General features: G+C 39.6%; 1 protein-coding gene across 2 annotated transcripts in view; it reads left to right on the top strand.

The window, feature by feature from the left end:
• The first annotated feature begins 5,693 nt into the window (after positions 1-5,693).
• VPS8 (VPS8 subunit of CORVET complex) overlaps positions 5,694-17,933 on the top strand; it is a 247,367-nt gene continuing 235,127 nt past the window's right edge. For both annotated transcript variants that reach the window (XM_059163253.1, XM_059163252.1), the window contains exons 1-2: positions 5,694-5,800; positions 17,407-17,653. In XM_059163253.1, coding sequence (XP_059019236.1) covers positions 17,501-17,653 — 153 coding nt within the window. In that variant the 5' untranslated portion in view covers positions 5,694-5,800; positions 17,407-17,500. The remainder of the gene's footprint in view (positions 5,801-17,406; positions 17,654-17,933) is intronic.

The following is a 17,933-nucleotide window of genomic DNA, read 5'->3' as shown; positions in this document are numbered from 1 at the left end:
ATAGAGAATACTTCTCCACCATCTGCCTTGTATTTATTTCCCTGACCAATGCTGTGGCATTCGAGCAAAGCCCCCAAGGTGAGGGAGTGAGCCACGTGGTTATCTTGGGGTACGGGGGCGGGGCATTCCAGACATAGGAAACCTGAAATGGACAACTGGATGAGCTTGAGTAACTTACAGATATACCCAATTTCACTTCTCTTGGATATTTTGACTCCATTAAGAACTTCGTATATCAGGTCCCTTATTAAAAGGGGCCAATTTATCTTGTGATTGTGAGCAAAGAAAAAATGACACACTTACCTATCTCCCAGCCTCTGCCTCCTGTTCCCAGGTACCAGCCATTTCTTCCTTCAGGACAGATGTGGCCTGCTCATGATGCAATGTTAATAGCAATGTCTGGCCCACGCTCTCCATCTTCCCTATTGTGTGGCGAGCTGGAGAAGGACTGTGTATTGGGACATCATCCAACAGCAACAGCTCCAGGGTGCTGCTTCCCTTCTAGTTCCTGGCCCCTCAGAGATGCCAGCCCTCACTGACTCCCATGCTCCCAGGCTTTATAACACATGAAGGGGGTTTCTCATCAGTTAAATTTCTCCTAAGACCAGTTCACAGAAGTTTCATTTTATTTTTATTTACTTATTTATTTTTAAGATTTTGTTTATTTATTTGACAGACAGAGATCACAAGTAGGGAGAGACGCAGGCAGAGAGAGAGATAGGGAAGCAGGCTCCCCGCCGAGCAGAGAGCCTGATATGGGACTCAATCCCAGGACCCTGAGATCATGACCCGAGCTGAAGGCAGAGGCCTAGCCCACTGAACTACCCAGGTGCCCTAATCCAAATGTTGTTCTGTGTAAGTCTTACTGACCTGTACAAAATTAACTTTCATGAATGGTACATTTTAAGCCAAAATACACTCTCTGAACCCTAAACATAGTATAACTTTTAGTACTCTTTCCAAAGGCAAGAAAATCATCACAATGTTCTTCATTAAAAAATTCTAATAAAGAAGTTGATACCATTTTTTACCTTTTTATTTTTTCTTCTGATTTCTTTTTTCATTTTAATTCTAGTGCAGTGAATGTACATGTAATGTTATAATTATTACTTTTTAAAGAAAAATTCCACTGCTTATATTTAAATAATTATAAATTAAACTTTAAGGAACCTCATGTATCAATGTTGCTCAAACTTAAACAATGTTCAGCTTCCTTATAAGAGAAAAAGATTCTTACAGATCTCTAAAGTTGCCTTATTTTTTATGATGTTGCATACATATATATATGGAAACACAAAACTAAGGAAAAGACCACTTATTTTTTAAAAGATTTTATTTATTTATTTGAGAGCAAGAGAAAGAGAGAGAGAGAGAGAGTGAGCACAAGCAGGGGAAATGGGTGAGGGAGAAGCAGACTCCTCAATGAGCAGGGAGCCCAATGGGGGGCTTGATCCCAGGACCCTGAGGTCATGATCTGAGCCAAAGGCAGATGCTTAGCCCACTGAGCCACCTTGGTACCCCAAATGACCCCTTATTATTGTTATTATTTTTACAGACTTTGTGTATCTATAGAACCAAAACAAATTTATAAATTAAATACAGACAAAGGGCTCCTGGCTGGCTCAGTCAATAGAGCGTGCAACCCTCAATCTCCAGGTTGAGTTCAAGATGCCTGATGGGCTTACTTTAAAAAACCAACAAAACAAAACTATCAAATGAGGAAACTAAAATTTATAATGTTGATTTAATATAAGGAATGATATGTTGCTAAAACCAAATTGCCCTGCACAACATGTTTTACTGATTGCAAGAGCACAGACGTATTTAACCACATGCCTTGTGATGACTCAATTCTCCGACTAACCTCTGTTTGTGCAGTATACCACAATATAGTCTGGCTATAGCTTGGTGTGACCACATTATTTATTTTTAAAGTTCCTCTTTGTTTTGTTTTGTTTTTTTTTTTTTTCTCGTAAGTCTGCAACAATTCACTTAGTCCTATTTGCTAATCACATATCCAAACATGGGCAATGAAACTGCATTCCCAGAATAACTATAAAGAATTGATAAATTTATAAAGATATTCTGCCTTACTAGTAACCCAATACAAATTAAAATGAGAGGCCATTTCCTCTATCAAATTGGGAAAGCTTTTTTTATTTTTTTATTATTATTTTTTAAAGATTTTATTTGACAGAGATCACAAGTAGGCAGAGAGGCAGGCAGAGAGAGAGAAGGAAGCAGGCTCCCCGCTGAGTAGAGAGCCCAATGTGGGGCTCGTTCCCAGGACCCTAGGACCATGACCTGAGCCGAAGGCAGAGGCTTTAACCCACTGAGCCACCCAGGCACCCCAGAAAGCTTTTTTTAAAAGATAAAATAAATGCTGATAAGTAGGTGTGATGGGCACCCTTGAGCACTTCTGTTGAGAACGAAAACTGGCCCGACCTTTCTGGCAAGCAGTTGGCAGAAGGTATTCACAGGCTGAGGAGCTTTCAAAGCCTTTGAGTCAGTAATTTCACTTGTAGGTTTGTGCTAAGGAAATAATTTTTAAATGTGGGCAAAGATCTCTGTAGAAGGATGTCAGTGTTCTTGTTAGCAGTGAAAAGATAGGTAACGCCCAAATGTCCAGAAATAGAGAAGCAAACTAAATTATCAACAATTATGTAGCCATTACAAATAACATTTGTGATGAATTTTACTAACAGCGGATAGTGCTCAAGATATAACACTGAACAGGGTGGTGGGGTTGTGGACACTGGGGAGGGTATGTGCTATGGTGAGTGCTGTGAATTGTGTAAACCTGGCGATTCACAGACCTGTACCCCTGGGGCTAATAATATATGTTTATACAAAAATTAAAAAATATATAAAAAAAGAAAAAAAGATATAACACTGAACAACAAAACAAAACAAAACAAAAACAAAACCAGTATATAGAATATGTCAAAAAATGTAAACATGTGAAGAAAAAGACTCAATGAAGATAAGCCAAAATGGTGAGGGCTGTTTCCTGAAATGTGAGTAATTTATACTTTTTATTTTTCCTGAATTTTCCAAGCTTCATATAATAAGCATACAATATTTCCATTTTTTAATTAATTCAAAGTCTTGTAAAAGATAGCATGTCAGGTTAGACTCTCCTAAAATAATTCTTATTGTGAGTTGTAATCACTTTCCTACAACATCCAGCAAGGGATCCTAGACTTATTTCCTAGAGTTTCACAGAATATGTCTATAACTGCTGTACAGATAATTTAAAAAGGTCAGTGAGCAACCTTCCCCCACCTCCCCTCATCATAACCCAGCCTCCCATTTCTGCCAATTTCCTTTCTGCCTAACACTTTTAACAGTTCCTTGTTAGACACAGTTTCTGATCTCACCAGCCTGCTTACTCTGTTCAGCTGGGCTCCTGTTTAACAGTTTTCCTCTAAAAATGTGATACTGAGAACTGAAGGCAGGTCTTTAGACTTCTAAAGCACAGCTATAGTCATGCCATTCTTCTGCTTAAGAACCTCCAGAGCCTCTTACCAGAAGAGCAGACGCCCCCAGCTTGGCATTCAATGTCCTCCTGGATCTGGTCCCAGTCCTATTGTACCTTTAACACATTTTATGCCGTGCTTTCAAACTCTGGGTTGCTATGCATTAGTGAGTCATAAAATCAATTTAGCAAGCAGCATTAAAAAAAAAAAAGAATAAAATATAAAATGCCATGTTACATTGCATATAATAAAGGCAATTAGAGACTAGGATTTACACACAAACACATACACATGCAGTGTGTGTATATGTATACATATATGTGTGTGCATATATATAAATATTATAAAATATATAAAAATTGTAATATATATTATATATGTAATACTATGTATGTATATTGTTAACCTGAAAAATAAAAGTTATTTAATCAGCAAAAATGGGTCTATTAGGGAATAACTAAGAATTGTAATTTCAGACAAGGAAGTTATGGTAAAACTATAGACAAGTCCAACAAACCCAAGGAACTTATTTGATGGACAAGAAAGAGGAAGTTGGGAGGGATTATTTTGAAGGAAAATCCATTGTTGAAAAGGTTTTTCATTGGCTCAGTTGCAGGGGTAGTCGATTTCTTGTAGGAAATACAATGTAGTCTTTCCCTGTTGGGTCCTGTAATTGATGATTCTCTCCTGTTGAATAATGTTCTCTTTGGATCTGTATGTAATGGACAATTCATCGGTAGTAGTTGTAGTAGTTGACTCCCCCTTGCAACCTCCCCTTTTAGTCTCCTGCCTTCAATTTAGTGATTTCCTTTTTTTTTTTTTTTTTTTTTTTTTAGAGAGAGACAGAGAAAGAGCAAGCAAGAACAGGGTTGGGGGAGGTGGGAGGAGGGGCAAAGGGAGAGGGAGAGAGAGACTCTTAAGCAGCCTTCTTGAGTATGTGGGGCTCGGTCTCATTAACTTGAGATCCTGACCTAAGCAGAAATCAAGAGTCAAACGCTTAACCATCTGAGCCACCCAGTTGCCCCTAGTGAAGTTTCCTCTTAATAATTTTCACCGTATATAGTGTGTGTATGACTATATATATACTCATAGCTGAAATATATTTCTTACTATAATGATCAAAAAAGCTTGAAAGCCACTGCCCATGCCACAGCCACATCAAGCAGCAGCCAGTCCTGGATCTTGATCTGTTCTTTGATCCCATTGTTCCCTCAGCCCAGCGTTCTCCCTGTTCTCTGTCTACTGAAGTTCTCTGGGGCCCTAATAAGATACCACTTCCTCCCTGAAGTGTTCCATCATTTTTCTTCATCTGTGATCCTAAAGTGATGGTCTCCTACCTTTCTAATAGCCCTCAAAACAGCCTGCCTTGCACTGTAACTATGTCTGTGCGGCAAAGAGCACCTGGGCAAGGCTGTGTCTTACTCACTTCTGGGTCCTTTGAAGGCCCAGAAGTATAGTGAGACTAGCTGATGTGCAATAAATGTCTGCCCAGCTGAATCTTTTCTAAATCGCCTTCCAAGAGCATCTTCTGTTCTTCCTCTATTCATTTGCTTCACTAAGGACCCAGCAGACATAAAATCTACGTCTTGGGCCTAGTGTCATCTATAGTGGTGGCTCTAAAATTCAGTCTGTGCCGAAAGCTTACATCTTTCTTCAGGAGGAATGAGAGAAATAAACATACATTTTTATCACTTTAAAAGATATCTCCTTTATTTGAGAGTGTGTCTCTAGTATATTTTTGATGTTAAAATGTATTTTTTGTGGACCAGGGTTCATAAGTTAGAAAATAATAGTCGGTTTTTAGTGTGTATTTATTGTCCTTACTTGGCAAAATACAAAACTGGGAATTCTATGTTTGTCTTTAAAAAGATTTAGTAAAAATTTAGTGGTTTCAAATTCCCAGATCTGGGAGTCAACTGTCATATCTGGGCTGGCTGAAGGTAGGCTCACTTTCTTAAAGATCAGATAAAAAAGATCAGATGAACTCATTGACATAGGACTGGCGGAGAGTTTCTCTTCCCATCTCAAAGGCTGCTGTTTATTCGCCTGTGCTTCCCTCACGTTTCCATTCTCTTTTTCCCCAACACGTTAATTCCCCATCAAATCTCTGGCTTAGGACACTGTATCTCTGGCCCTTTATTATTTTTTTTTCCTCTGGCCCTTTAAATAGGGGCGTGGTACAGAGGGGCAGACCAGAGTGCGGGGAGGAAAGCGGAAGTGTGGACCTCAGTGGTATATACTGCGCGTGCGTAAGGCTCCAGCAGGGGGCGGGGTCACACGGGCCGGGTGAGGGTCCTGGGCTGGAATGGCCACAAGTGCAGGTAACGAATGCCCCGGGAGCAGGCCAACGGGGTGGGAGCAGTGGTGAGCGGAAGTCCCCGGGGCGGAAGGAGGACGCGCGCCGCGTTCATGAGCCTCGGCTCTTTTCCCCGTGCGGCAGCGCGGCCTTGGAGTGGCTGACCGAGCAGCCCCAGGCGGACTAACTGGACTCACGGCTCCCGGGCCGGGTGGGGTTTACTGTGGGGTGGAGAGGTGTGTCCTGCGTTTGGCCTGCAATTGGGTCAGGCGGTTTCCACTTGTTCGTAACGAATGTGGGGCTGAGGACAGGTGCACACGCTTCCCCTGATTGTGAGACTAGGAGGCGGGTGATCATTGTACTCCCCGGGATGGAACAGGTGTGCAATCCGCTTTTCGGGCCTGGCGCACAGGTGTGGGCTCGTCCTTCCCTCAGATATAGGGATGAGTGTGCTCCCCAAGTGTGAGGCCGAGGCCTGGGTGAGGTGGCCACCTCTTAGGATTGGTGCGCACCCTGTGAAGGTGGTTCCAGTTGTCTCTGCCTGCAAGGTATGCTCCAGAGTGAGCAGAAGGAAAACAGATGGGTCTCTAAAGTTAGAGGCCACTCCTACGTCCTGGTTGGTTGACCAAGTGTGGTACCTGGGAGAAGAGGGACACAGCTACCTAAAGTATTTGGGTGTGCTTCAGAGGGAGGTTAGGGTGGGATGAAGTAGGGTCAGCCAGGGAGGTTCCATGGCCTTGGGTTATTAGAATCTACTGGGAGCCTTCTTCAACTAAGCATGCCTCCTCCATAACCTTCTGATATTACACTCATATAGAATAGACCAGAAGGCGCTGGAGTCCTCTACCACACTCCCTCCTTGCGCCCCCCCCCCCAAAGAAAACATAAGCAGAACAATCATGGTTGTTGACTTGTGGCCCCAACTCCAGATGTTTGTGATTGGGAGGTGATTACATGTCAGGTGCAGGACACCAACTCTGAATGTCTGTGATTGGGAGGCAGTTACATCTCAGGTGTGTGTGTTGGAAGTCTAATACAAATGAGGATGGAGAATCTACCTATGTGCTTACTCTTCTGGCTAGGAAGATAGGGTATTTGATTGGTAACATCCCTAAAATTACTTGTTTGGAGTGGAGGAGGAGCAGTTTTCCAAAGGAAAGAGAGTGAAGGGATGTTCTAACTGTAATCCGAGACATGGGTTTGCTTACGGTTAAATTTAAGCAGAGAGCAAATTCTGAACCCTCTGGTATAGCTGGCCTGTTCCTTTAGAAAGCAGAGTAAAGATAAGTGGATGGTGGAATTTTGGTTGAATTCTTGGCTATATATGTCAAAAAGACAGATGTGAAAAGTATGTTATGTGTTTCACATATGTTCTATGTGAAAAAATTCTTTTCAGAGTTCTAAGATAATAGTGTGTTGATTATTCTTCATTTTCTTTGTGTCTGGACCAGCATCAGCGGTTGGATGTTTTTTGTCTTCAGGATATTGAGGCATTGTGGCACTTTTAAAAAAATTTTAATTTTTTTTTTCAGTGTTCCAAGAGTCATTGTTTATGCACCACACCCAGTGGCACTTTTTAGCTATATCTCTTTCATGAAGATCTCAACCATTTCATACCATATGTCAGTTATATATGTGAATGAAAAGTGCGACGTTTTACACTTAGGGAAGTATGTTTAACTTTTGATCTGTTTATCATTGTCACAGAGGTTAGATTGCCTCTTGAGCTACAGCTTCAGGTGTAAACTGTATGTATTTGTAAAATCAGACTGTTCTAGTCATAACTGAATCTTGAATTAATGTTTGAATGATCTTCATTCTATCAGCCCCTGTGTTAACATCTTCCCAGAATAAAGAGAAAACACCTGCCTTCAGTAGTTACAAATTCCAGGGAAGGAAAATGATTGGCCACGTGGATACAGGACGGTCATGTGCTTACTCTTCTGGCTAGGAAGATAGGGTATTTGATTGGTAACATCCCTAAAATTACTTGTTTGGAGTGGAGGAGGAGCAGTTTTCCAAAGGAAAGAGAGTGAAGGGATGTTCTAACTGTAATCAGATTTGTTTTTCCTCTGCAGTTCAGTGAGAAGTTTCCTTTTGCTCTTTACCAAAGCAAACCAAACCAAAACAAAAACAAAAATTAAAAAAAAAACAAACCCAAAACAACAACAAAAAAACCTCTTGTGACTCTACATCCATCTTGACCCCTAACCAAGAGAAATTGAGGTGACAATTTAAATAATTGGAAGCTAATTAAGATGAGTTGGAAGGCCAACATCTACTCAACCTACAATTGAATGGAATCCTGTTTTCTTTGCATTTAACTTATAAGAATTCACTCATACCAGTTTAGTTAAAAAGAAAGGAGAGTATACATGTGCTTCTTAGGAGAAACTCTCTGAAGGGAGGGGGTGGATCTTGGAAGAGTAATTCTTATAATAGTGGGGACTTACTGGAAGCTGGAAAGAAGTGATTTTTCCCCCTCTTTAATTCTTTTTATCTCATACACATGTAAAACTGATAATAATATTAGGTTTCATGCATAACAGATATTGTAGATCTAGTTCTTACTATTATTATGTATATTGTCATAGGGAATTAGTTTTTTCTTTTTTAGAATGTGGCTAAAGGTTGTGCCTGACCATTTGTAATAGTAACTTAGTAACATAATAGTAACTTAGCACCATGCTACCAGCAAGCCTCAGGTACTCTTTTCCTTCACTTTTTAACAAGACAAGTTTAGTGAAGGAGAATGATGTTATTAAGTGCGTATTAACTGGGAACCTTCTTTGGTTTTCTTTTTGTTGTTTCATATGCACTTCCTAAATTTTAATTGATTACTCTTACTTAGACATTTACTAAGAGAAGAGAAAGAGAAACAGAGGTTTGGGCTTTTTCATGGTGGCAGCTCTGAGCATTGTGGGCCTAAATGTGCCTACTATTTTTGGAAGGAAACTCAGGCCAGGTGTGCATCTCACCCAAGTATGTAGTGGCATTGTTAATCTAACATAGGGTCTGTTTCTGAAGGCCATGAGTAAAGTGAAACTTGAGTACCCCTGAGAAGTACCTGGGAAAGAGTCATGGCAGAGACTGACCTATCTCTCAGGATGTGTGACACAGCTGGTTTTTGCTCCCTGTTGGAATGGCGTGCTATTTGTGATTTTGAGCACAGGTGAAATGAATCCTTATGTATGAGGCATTCAGGAACTGAGACTGACCAAAAGGACAGCAGGTACCAACCTCCTATCCCATGCTCACCTTGAAGTATATAGTATTGAGTAGAATGGTGTGCAGAGTCCCCATTTCTGTGTGAATAATTTCCTTTTTTTCTCTTTACTTGTGCTGAAGATAAGTTGAATTCCTATAAATGGAATGGACATATGATACATTTCCACTGTTTTCGTCCTGACCTTGTAGGCTAGATTAATGTAAAAGAACACAAAACATCTGAAATTGTGGAGTTTGTGTCATGTTATACATGAACTAAATGATCATTTAAACAGATCAGTGTTAAGGATTGTAAAAAAAAGTCTCATCTAGGTGCAAAGAATGGGCCTTGCAAGGTGGGAATTTTTTGGGGTAGAGTGATTAACCATACCTTATTTTGAAGCCCTCGAAGCCATTGATGCAGTGTTGCTTGGCTGCTTATGGGGGGGAAGAAGGGCGGGATTGGTGGGTTGATTAGTACTAGGAATCCAGTGGTGACAAGGGAGATCTGTTCTTTGCTCTTCTGGAACCTGTGTTCCTTTCCTTCCTCAGGGAAAGCAGTGGTGTTCAGATGCTGAAAAAAATCATAGCAGTGTGACAAATTCAGTGAAGGAGAACGATGTTTTAAGTGCATATTAACTGGGAACCTTGTTCAGTTGAGCAGGACAAAAAAAGTCTTTTTGAGGAAGCAGAGTTTTAGCTGATATCTGAGGGATGAATATGACCAGCAGTAGTTGACAAGCCTGATTACATAAAGCTAGAACTCAATTATAGCTTGGCTTACTATGGCATAGATTCCTGTAGGCTGTGAGTCAAATAATATCCTATGAAGCTTAACAATTATAGGTAATAAAACTGTTCCATTTCATTTGCAACACAGGTGTTAGTCCTGTCTTCCGATTCTTGTGTTAATCAGCAAATATTTATTGAACACATACATACCTACGCAAGTCAACAAGCCCAGTGATGTGCAGTATACAAAGAAGCATGGCCGTGTCTCCTCTTCCCTCCTCTTTCCTTCCTTCCTTCCTCCCTTTCTTTCGTATAATAATAATACTAGGTTTTATGCATAACATAGATATTCGTAGACATAGTTCTTACTATTATTTCATATATTGTCATAGGGAATTAGTTTTTTCTTTTTTAGAATGTGGCTAAATGTTGTGCCTGACAATTCGTAATAGTAACTTAGCACCATGCCCCCAGGAGGTCTCAGGTACTTTTTTTTTTTTTTAAGATTTTATTAAAAATCTTAAAGAGAGTAGGCAAAGAGGCAGGCAGAGAGATGGAGAAGCAGGCTCCCTGCTGAGTGGAGAGCCTGATGCAGGGCTTGATCCCAGGAACCTGGGATCATGACTTGAGCCGAAGACAGAGGCTTTAACCCACTGAGCCACCCAGGCGCCCCATCAGGTACTCTTTGCCTTCACTTTTCTTTTCTTTTCTTTAAGATTTTATTTATTTGACAGAGAAAGGGAGAGATCACAAGTAGGCAGAGCAGCAGGCAGAGATAAAGGGGGGGAAGGAGGCTCCCCACTGATCAGAGAGAGCCCGATGTGGGGCTTGATCCCAGGACCCCAAGATCATGACCTGAGCCGAAGACAGAGGCTTTAACCCACTGAGCCACCCAGGCGCCCCTTCACTTCTCTTTTTAACAAGAAAGTTTCATGAAGACAAGTTTAGTGAAGAAAGGGAACTTTTTGAGGAACCTCCATCCTGTTTTCCAAAGTGGCTGCACCAGTTGCATTTCCACCAATAGTGTAAGAAGGTTCCCCTTTCTCTGAATCCTTGTCAACATCTCTTGTTTCCTGTGTTGTTAATTTTAGCCACTCTGATGAGTGTGAGGTGGTGTCTTATTGTGGTTTTGATTTGTACTTCCTTGATGAGGATAGATATTATATTGATTGTTAAGGATTTATATTGAGCATCTTTTTGTGATATCTTTTTACGTATCTTTTATGATTATAAAAATCATCTTCTTATGATATTGAACATCTTTTTATGTGATACATAAAGACATTTCTCCAAAAGACATTTCTCCTTTGGAGAAATGTCTATTCATGTCTTCTGTCCATTTCTTAACTAGATTATTAGTTTGTTCAGTGTTGAGTTTGATAAGTTCTTTATAGGTTTTGGATACTAACCCTTCATCAGGTATGTCATTTGTAAATACCTTCTCCCATTCTGTAGGTTGCCTTTTAGTTTTGTTGATTGTTTCCTTTACTGTGTAGAAACTTTTTATTTTGATGAAGTCCCAAGAGTTTATTTTTGCTTTTCTTTCCCTTGCCTCTGGTGATGTGATTAATAAGAAGTTACTATGGCCAAGGTCAAAGAAGTTTCTATGTATGTTTTCCTCTAGGATTTTGATGGTTTCCTTCTCACATTTAGGTCTTTCATCCATTTTAAATTTATTTTTGTGTATGGGGTAAGAAAGTGGTCCAGTTTCATTCTTCATGTACCTGTCCCATTTTCCCAACACCATTGTCAAAGACATTCTTTTTTCCACTGAATATTCTTTCCTGCTTTGTCGAAGATTAGTTGACCAAATAGTTGTGGGTAGAATTTGGACTTTCATACTGTAGGCACTGGGGAGCTGTTCAAAATGAGTCCATTTACTAGAGAGAGAGAATAGAAAACAAATAGAAGTTAATCATCTATTGTATTTTTCCTCACAAAACAAACAAGAAAACAGAACAAAGAAATGGAAGAAAAATACTTGGATTGGGAAAGCCAGAAACAAAGTTGGAATGTAAAATTCTTTCCATATCGTGATTTCATGATACCTTCTTGGGGATACAGTAAGTTAAAAACAAAACTTGATTCGACTCACCATACTGTGAAAGGTGTCTCATGCGACACTTTTAGGAGGAAAAGAGTGTCAGTGAATTAAATAGGATCCTGGAATATGAGCACGGTAGGGGAGGTTTGCCAAGGTAAAAACAAAATAACTACTACAATACAAAAATTGGTGGAAGAGTTCTATGTTAACCCAGCCTAATACTGGTCACATTCTGGAATTGTTATTCATTTAGTCTGGGTTAAAAATGGGGTCATTAATGTTTATATGATACATATATTTATTTTTAAATGGTTCTTGGATCTATTATTAATTGGTTGGGAATAACTTTATTAATTAAGAGGAAATAGCCTTAAGAACTGTCAAGATGTTAGATAATCTTAAATCAGAACTGTTAAAGTAATAGTTTATCCGTGCTCAGAAGAGGACCACACCCCGGGTCCTCACAATTCTATGATCTACATTATCCTGTCAGATTCATGTTATTTCATCCTGGGAGAGACTAAGAAACCATTGATTTTAACTGTTACATTGTAGGTACTGTCCAGCTTAGTGAGCATCCCCTTGAGAACTGTAGGAACACTGGATGCAGAATGGTTAGGTGGAGAACTGGTTGTAGAATTTATCTCAGGAGGAAATTATCAATAGTTTATTGCCAGCCTTTGTACTGGGATAGCCCTTAAGTGGTATCTGAAGGCAGTGTCTGCAACATGTGTAATAGTAAGCGTCATATATTAAGCATTTCATCATTGGTCTGTGTATGGAATGAAGAGCTTGCTCAGTAAATATTTGGGCAACACCAAGTGATGAGGGAGGGATTAGTATTTTAGAATGTTGGCAGTAATACCAGAAATAAATTATTCGAAGTTTGTTAGTGTAGTCATTTCCTATTCTTGCTGTAACAAATTACCACAAATGTAGTAGTTTAAAATAATACAGATTTATCATTTTACAGTTCTTTAGTTCACTAGTATACAAGAACAGCACTGGTCTTACTAGGCTAAAATGAAGCTGTGGCAGGGCTGGGGTCCTTCTGGAGGCTCAAGGAGAGAATCCATTTCCTTGCTTTTTGCAGCTTCTAGAGACTGCCTAAATTCCTTGGCTCTGGGTATCCTTCCTCCTTCAAAACCTGCAACGTAGCCTCTCTCTGACCCTCCTTCTTCTTCTTTCTTTCTTTTTAAATTTTATTTGTTTATTTGTTAGCGAGGAGAGGCAGGGGAAATGGCAGGCAGAGGAAGAAGCAGGCAGGGGGAGAAACAGGTTTCCTGCAGAGCAAGGAGCCCAATGCAGGACTCAGTCCAAGGGCTCTGGGATCATGACCCAAGCAGAAAGCAGAGGCTTTACAGACTAAGCCACCCAGGTGTCCCTGTGATCCTGCTTCTGTTGTCATATCTGTTCTCTGATACTTTCTTCTGCCTCCCTCTTTGACTTTGTAAGACTCTTGTGATTATACTGAGCCAAACGTGGATCATCTGCAAGTCCAGATCTAATTTAATCACACCTGTGAAGTTCCTTTGGCCATGTAAGGCAACATAGTCACAGGTCCTGGAGATTAGGACAGACATCCTTGGGCAGTATAATCTTGCCCACCACAGGGAGATTCAGGCACAGCTCAGTTTCTAAAAAAAAATGTGAGCACACTGCTCTAGTGAACTCTCCTCCCCCCCCCCCCCCCCCCGCCAAAAAAAAAAAAAAATCTGAGCATGGTGATCTTTTGATTCCTATGTCTGTTTGGGTTGAATACATTTGCTGACTAACATAAAGGTATAATTGCTGGTAAGTGATAAAAGAGGAAGTTGATATGAAAGCAGCATTTTAGAATGACTTAGTAGTATATCATACTTATTATTATAATTAGACTTTTTCTGAAGCATCTCTGAGGCTTTGCTGGAGGCTGTACTCGTCTTAAACCCATACTCAGGTACCTGGGTTGCTCAGTCATTAATCGTCGGCAGGAAGCCTGCTTCTCCTTCCCCCATTCCCAACCCTGCTTGTGTTCCTTCTCTTGCCTGTGTCTCTCTCTCTGTCAAATAAATTAAAAAAATAATAAATAAATAAATAAATAAATAAACCCCCTACCATTTAACTCTTGAAGAAATTTCTTTTTCTTTTTTTTTTTTTTTAAAGATTTATTTATTTGACAGAGAGAAATTACAAGTACACTGAGAGGCAGGCAGAGAGAGAGAGAGAGAAGGAAGCAGGCTCCCTGCTGAGCAGAGAGCCCGACGTGGGACTTGATCCCAGGACCCTGAGATCATGACCTGAGCCGAAGGCAGCGGCTTAACCCACTGAGCCACCCAGGCGCCCTTGAAGAAATTTCTAATCTGAGAGCTGAAGTGAGTTTATCCTTCTAATAAGGTATCCTATCATATTCTTAGAACTAGCTAGACCTTTACAAAAATACTCAATCTTGTTTCAGGATCTTTAACTTTGGACAGATGTGGAAATCTTGAGGAAATTTTAAATGATAATAGCAAATATTTCTTGAAAACCGATCCTGTGCCCAGGCGTTACTATAAATGCTTTACAGTCGTTATGTCATTTATTCCTCGTGGTAGCTCTGCAAAATAGGTAGTTGCATTCTAATAGTCAGGACTGTCTGTTGTAAGTGATGGAAGAAAGAGAGAGAGAGAGTCAGGAGAGGATGCTGGCTTAAGTGGCCAAATTGCCAGAATGCTGTGACCAGAGCAAACATCATAGAAGATTGGAATTGGGGGTCCTGAGTGATATCAGGACACTCTTACCTCTTCCTGCCTCTGTTTGTAGGTTGACTTCATTCTTGCTAGAGAGAGAATCTGTTCCTAGAATGTAAATTCTGTTAGCAGAGGTGGTTCTCTTGTGACCTGTGTATAGTATGGTGTGTATAGTATGTGTTTAGGTGTTTAGTTGATACATATTGAATAAATGACCTCCTTTTCTGCAGAACAGAGCCAGGTAGAGAGTGAGCATGCCGCTCACCCTTATTCCTCATTGTTTAGAGAACAGTGGAAGTGGCTTTTCCTCACCAGTTCCGTTTTAATGAATCCCGGTGAAGCACTCTGGCGACATTATGTGCTGTCTGTTACTAGGGGATTTTTGATTGGCAGCCTCCACAAGAACCATGTGGTTTGAAGGAGCCCTTCCCCCAGCAAGAGGGGGAAACAACACAAATGGCTGAAATATTTCATCTTAAAAGATGTAGAAATGGAGGGCTTAGATTGATCAAGGTCACAGGTAGGAACTGGTAAAAAAAATCAGACCTGATTTTATTTTACTTTTTAATTTTTATTTTATTATTTTTTAAAAGATTTTATTTATTTGACAGATTGAGAAAGAGAGAGAGAGAGAGTACAAGTTGGGGGGAGCGGTAGAAGGAGGGAGAGAAGCAGACTCTCCACTGAGCAGAGAGCCTGATGCAGGGTTCGATCCTGGCACTCTGGGATCATGACCTGAGCCAAAGACCGACGCTTAACGGCCTGAGCCACCCAGGCTCCCCTTATAACTGATTTTTAACGGACTCTTTGGCTTATGTTCTTTGAATTTTGCCAGCATATCACAGTAACAGGAGCTCAGTCAAGAGAAGATTGGAAATCGACTAGAGTAGTCGTAGTAGTGGCAGGGTAGTGCTCTTTCTTCAGGGGATGCTTGATCATTTAAAACTTCTCAAATGTGGTGATGGTGTTCACAGGTGCTGAGCTGCCCTGAGAACCTCTTAACTAAGACCAGATAGGAGGCATAAAAAAAGAGCCAGAAAATATTGTTTTACTTCTTGAGTTATTTTGCAAAGACCAAAGTGAAGAATGAAATGTTTTCAGTTATTAAAACATTTAAATAGAAGTGGGTTTGGGGGAGTGTGGCTATTGTCTTTTCTATTATTTTAATGTGTAAGAAAAAACTTAATAACTGTCCTTGGGAATCACTGAATGTGAATTAGACTATGCATGTTTGCAAATATTCCTTGACTAATTGTAATAATTTTTCCCAAGTGATACAAATAAGAGAGCTTCATTAAGAAGGGGTTTGTCATGAGTCCATCTATCTTATTTGAAGGAAGGCATATAAATGTTAATGTTGCTTCTGCCCTTGGCCCACTGCAAGAGGAGAAGTGTATTTAGTACCTGAGATTGGAAAGCTACTCTCAAATGTTTGCCAGATATAGCGTGCCCTCAGTGATGTCTTCTAGGAATGCATTCTGTATCATGTGTTTGTAGGACTGGGCTTTAGTCTATCTTCTGTAACATGTGAAATAAATTAGTCTGTATTTGGTAATATACCAAATGTACTAGAGAGGGAAATTGGTTTCAGCTCTCTAAAAGTCTGTCTTCGTAGTCTACGTGTCTCTACAAATAGTAGATACTCATTTCTTTTAAACTGATAAAAATGAAACTTTGAGCAAAGTGAAATTCATCATTAATACTTTAAAAAGGAGCCTAATTGGATAAAATTGGCAGTGAATTTTGGGCATTAAAAAAAACAAAACCAATACCAGCAACTAATTTTCAACTCCTTTTTAAACAATTAATTCTTCCGGTGGCTTAGTTGTTGGTCTTTCTTTTGCCTTCGCTTCATTAAGGAGTGGGATTGAGAGGAGTTCATATGGTTGGGAGGGTGGTGGGCAGTAGGTTGTATAGTTTGAAAAAGCTTTCCACAGAGAGTTACTGCATGTTGCTGGGTACTGTGGAAAACACCTTGTCTAGAAAACAAAATGACCTTTGTTTTTACTGTCATTATTACTGTGGCTTTTCTTTATTTTCATATTTTTATTTCTTTATTTCTAAACAGAGCTAAGTGATGGACTTTTAAAAATTTGGCCACTTATGTCCTAATTAGAGCACAAACTAAAACCATTTAAGAACAAATTTGATCATTGAACTTAAACATTGTTTTCCTAAATATGTTTTTAATTTTCTAGAGATTTGGCAGACAACTATTTCTTTTTGATACTGCATTGTATCATTTAGAGCTATGAAATATGTAAAACATTTGTATATATTTATTTTTCTTTAGTATTTCAGTTTTCTCTGAGAATGTCCATGTTTTTCCATGACTAGCTTTCTTCCTAGAAATCCCTAGTTGGCCGTGGTCTTATTTTATTCTGGCATTATTATTGTCTCCCATAATAGATCTGAACACTTAGGTTTGCTAGTGTCACATTAAGTGGCTAGCTATCTGTCCAGGGTCCTTTGTGACTACACTAAGCTTCTTGAGAGATCTGTAGCCTTGGATGGATGCCACCAACAAAACAGATCCTGTGTGTTTTTCCCCAGGGGAACTGGAGATCTACTCTGAGGTTTGGGAGGGGTTAATTGCAGTTCTTGGCACGAGATTACTGTCATGTTGTTAAAACATAAATCTGTATGGTACCAAGTGTAGTGGCTGAAAACTTACCCCAAGTCTATCATTATTACCAGACTTAATGACTTTGGGTGGTAGGCCACTTCCCAGACTCCCGAGTTAGATGTTCCTCCTTTGTACTCCCATAGAAACTCTCCCCTAATATCATACCTCAAACCATATTGATTTCTCTTTGCCTTACAATCAGATGATTGATGAAGAATCAGTTTCCACAAAAGTCTGACCACGTAAGTCTTTAGAATGTCTAATCAAGAAAGAAATATCTAAATAATGTATATTTTTCCTTTTTTGAAAAGAGATCATCATTGAGGTCGTCATGATCTAAGGCCAAATATTAAAACAAACAAAAACTTGCTTGGATTGCCTGAATTATAATTATTATAAGTAAACATGGAAAATGAACCAGACCATGAAAATGTGGAACAGAACCTCTGCGCCAAGACTACTGAAGAAGAGCTGAGTAAATCTTTCAATCTTGAAGCTTCGCTTTCAAAATTCTCTTACATAGATCTGGACAAGGAACTGGAATTCAAAAATGATTTGGTAAAAATTCAGCTTTTGTTAAGTGATGATGATGGTTAGAGCTGTGACCTGAAGACTCAGTCTTTCATTTCTGCATGAATTAATAGAAATCTATATGCAGATTTATGAGATAATATCACTCTTCATTTGTGTATGTCATTACCATTTATGAAGCAGCTTAACACATGTTCTCATTTGAGCCTTACACACTCTGATGATCCATTTTAGAGAGGAAGAAGTTGAAGTGCAGTTGGCTATGTTAAATGAATTTTCAGGATCGTGAGGCTAGTGGTAGGTTTAG

This window comes from Mustela lutreola, chromosome 2, assembly GCF_030435805.1.
Source record: "Mustela lutreola isolate mMusLut2 chromosome 2, mMusLut2.pri, whole genome shotgun sequence".
Lineage (NCBI taxonomy): Eukaryota > Metazoa > Chordata > Mammalia > Carnivora > Mustelidae > Mustela > Mustela lutreola.
This window is presented reverse-complemented; position numbering and strand designations above follow the sequence as displayed.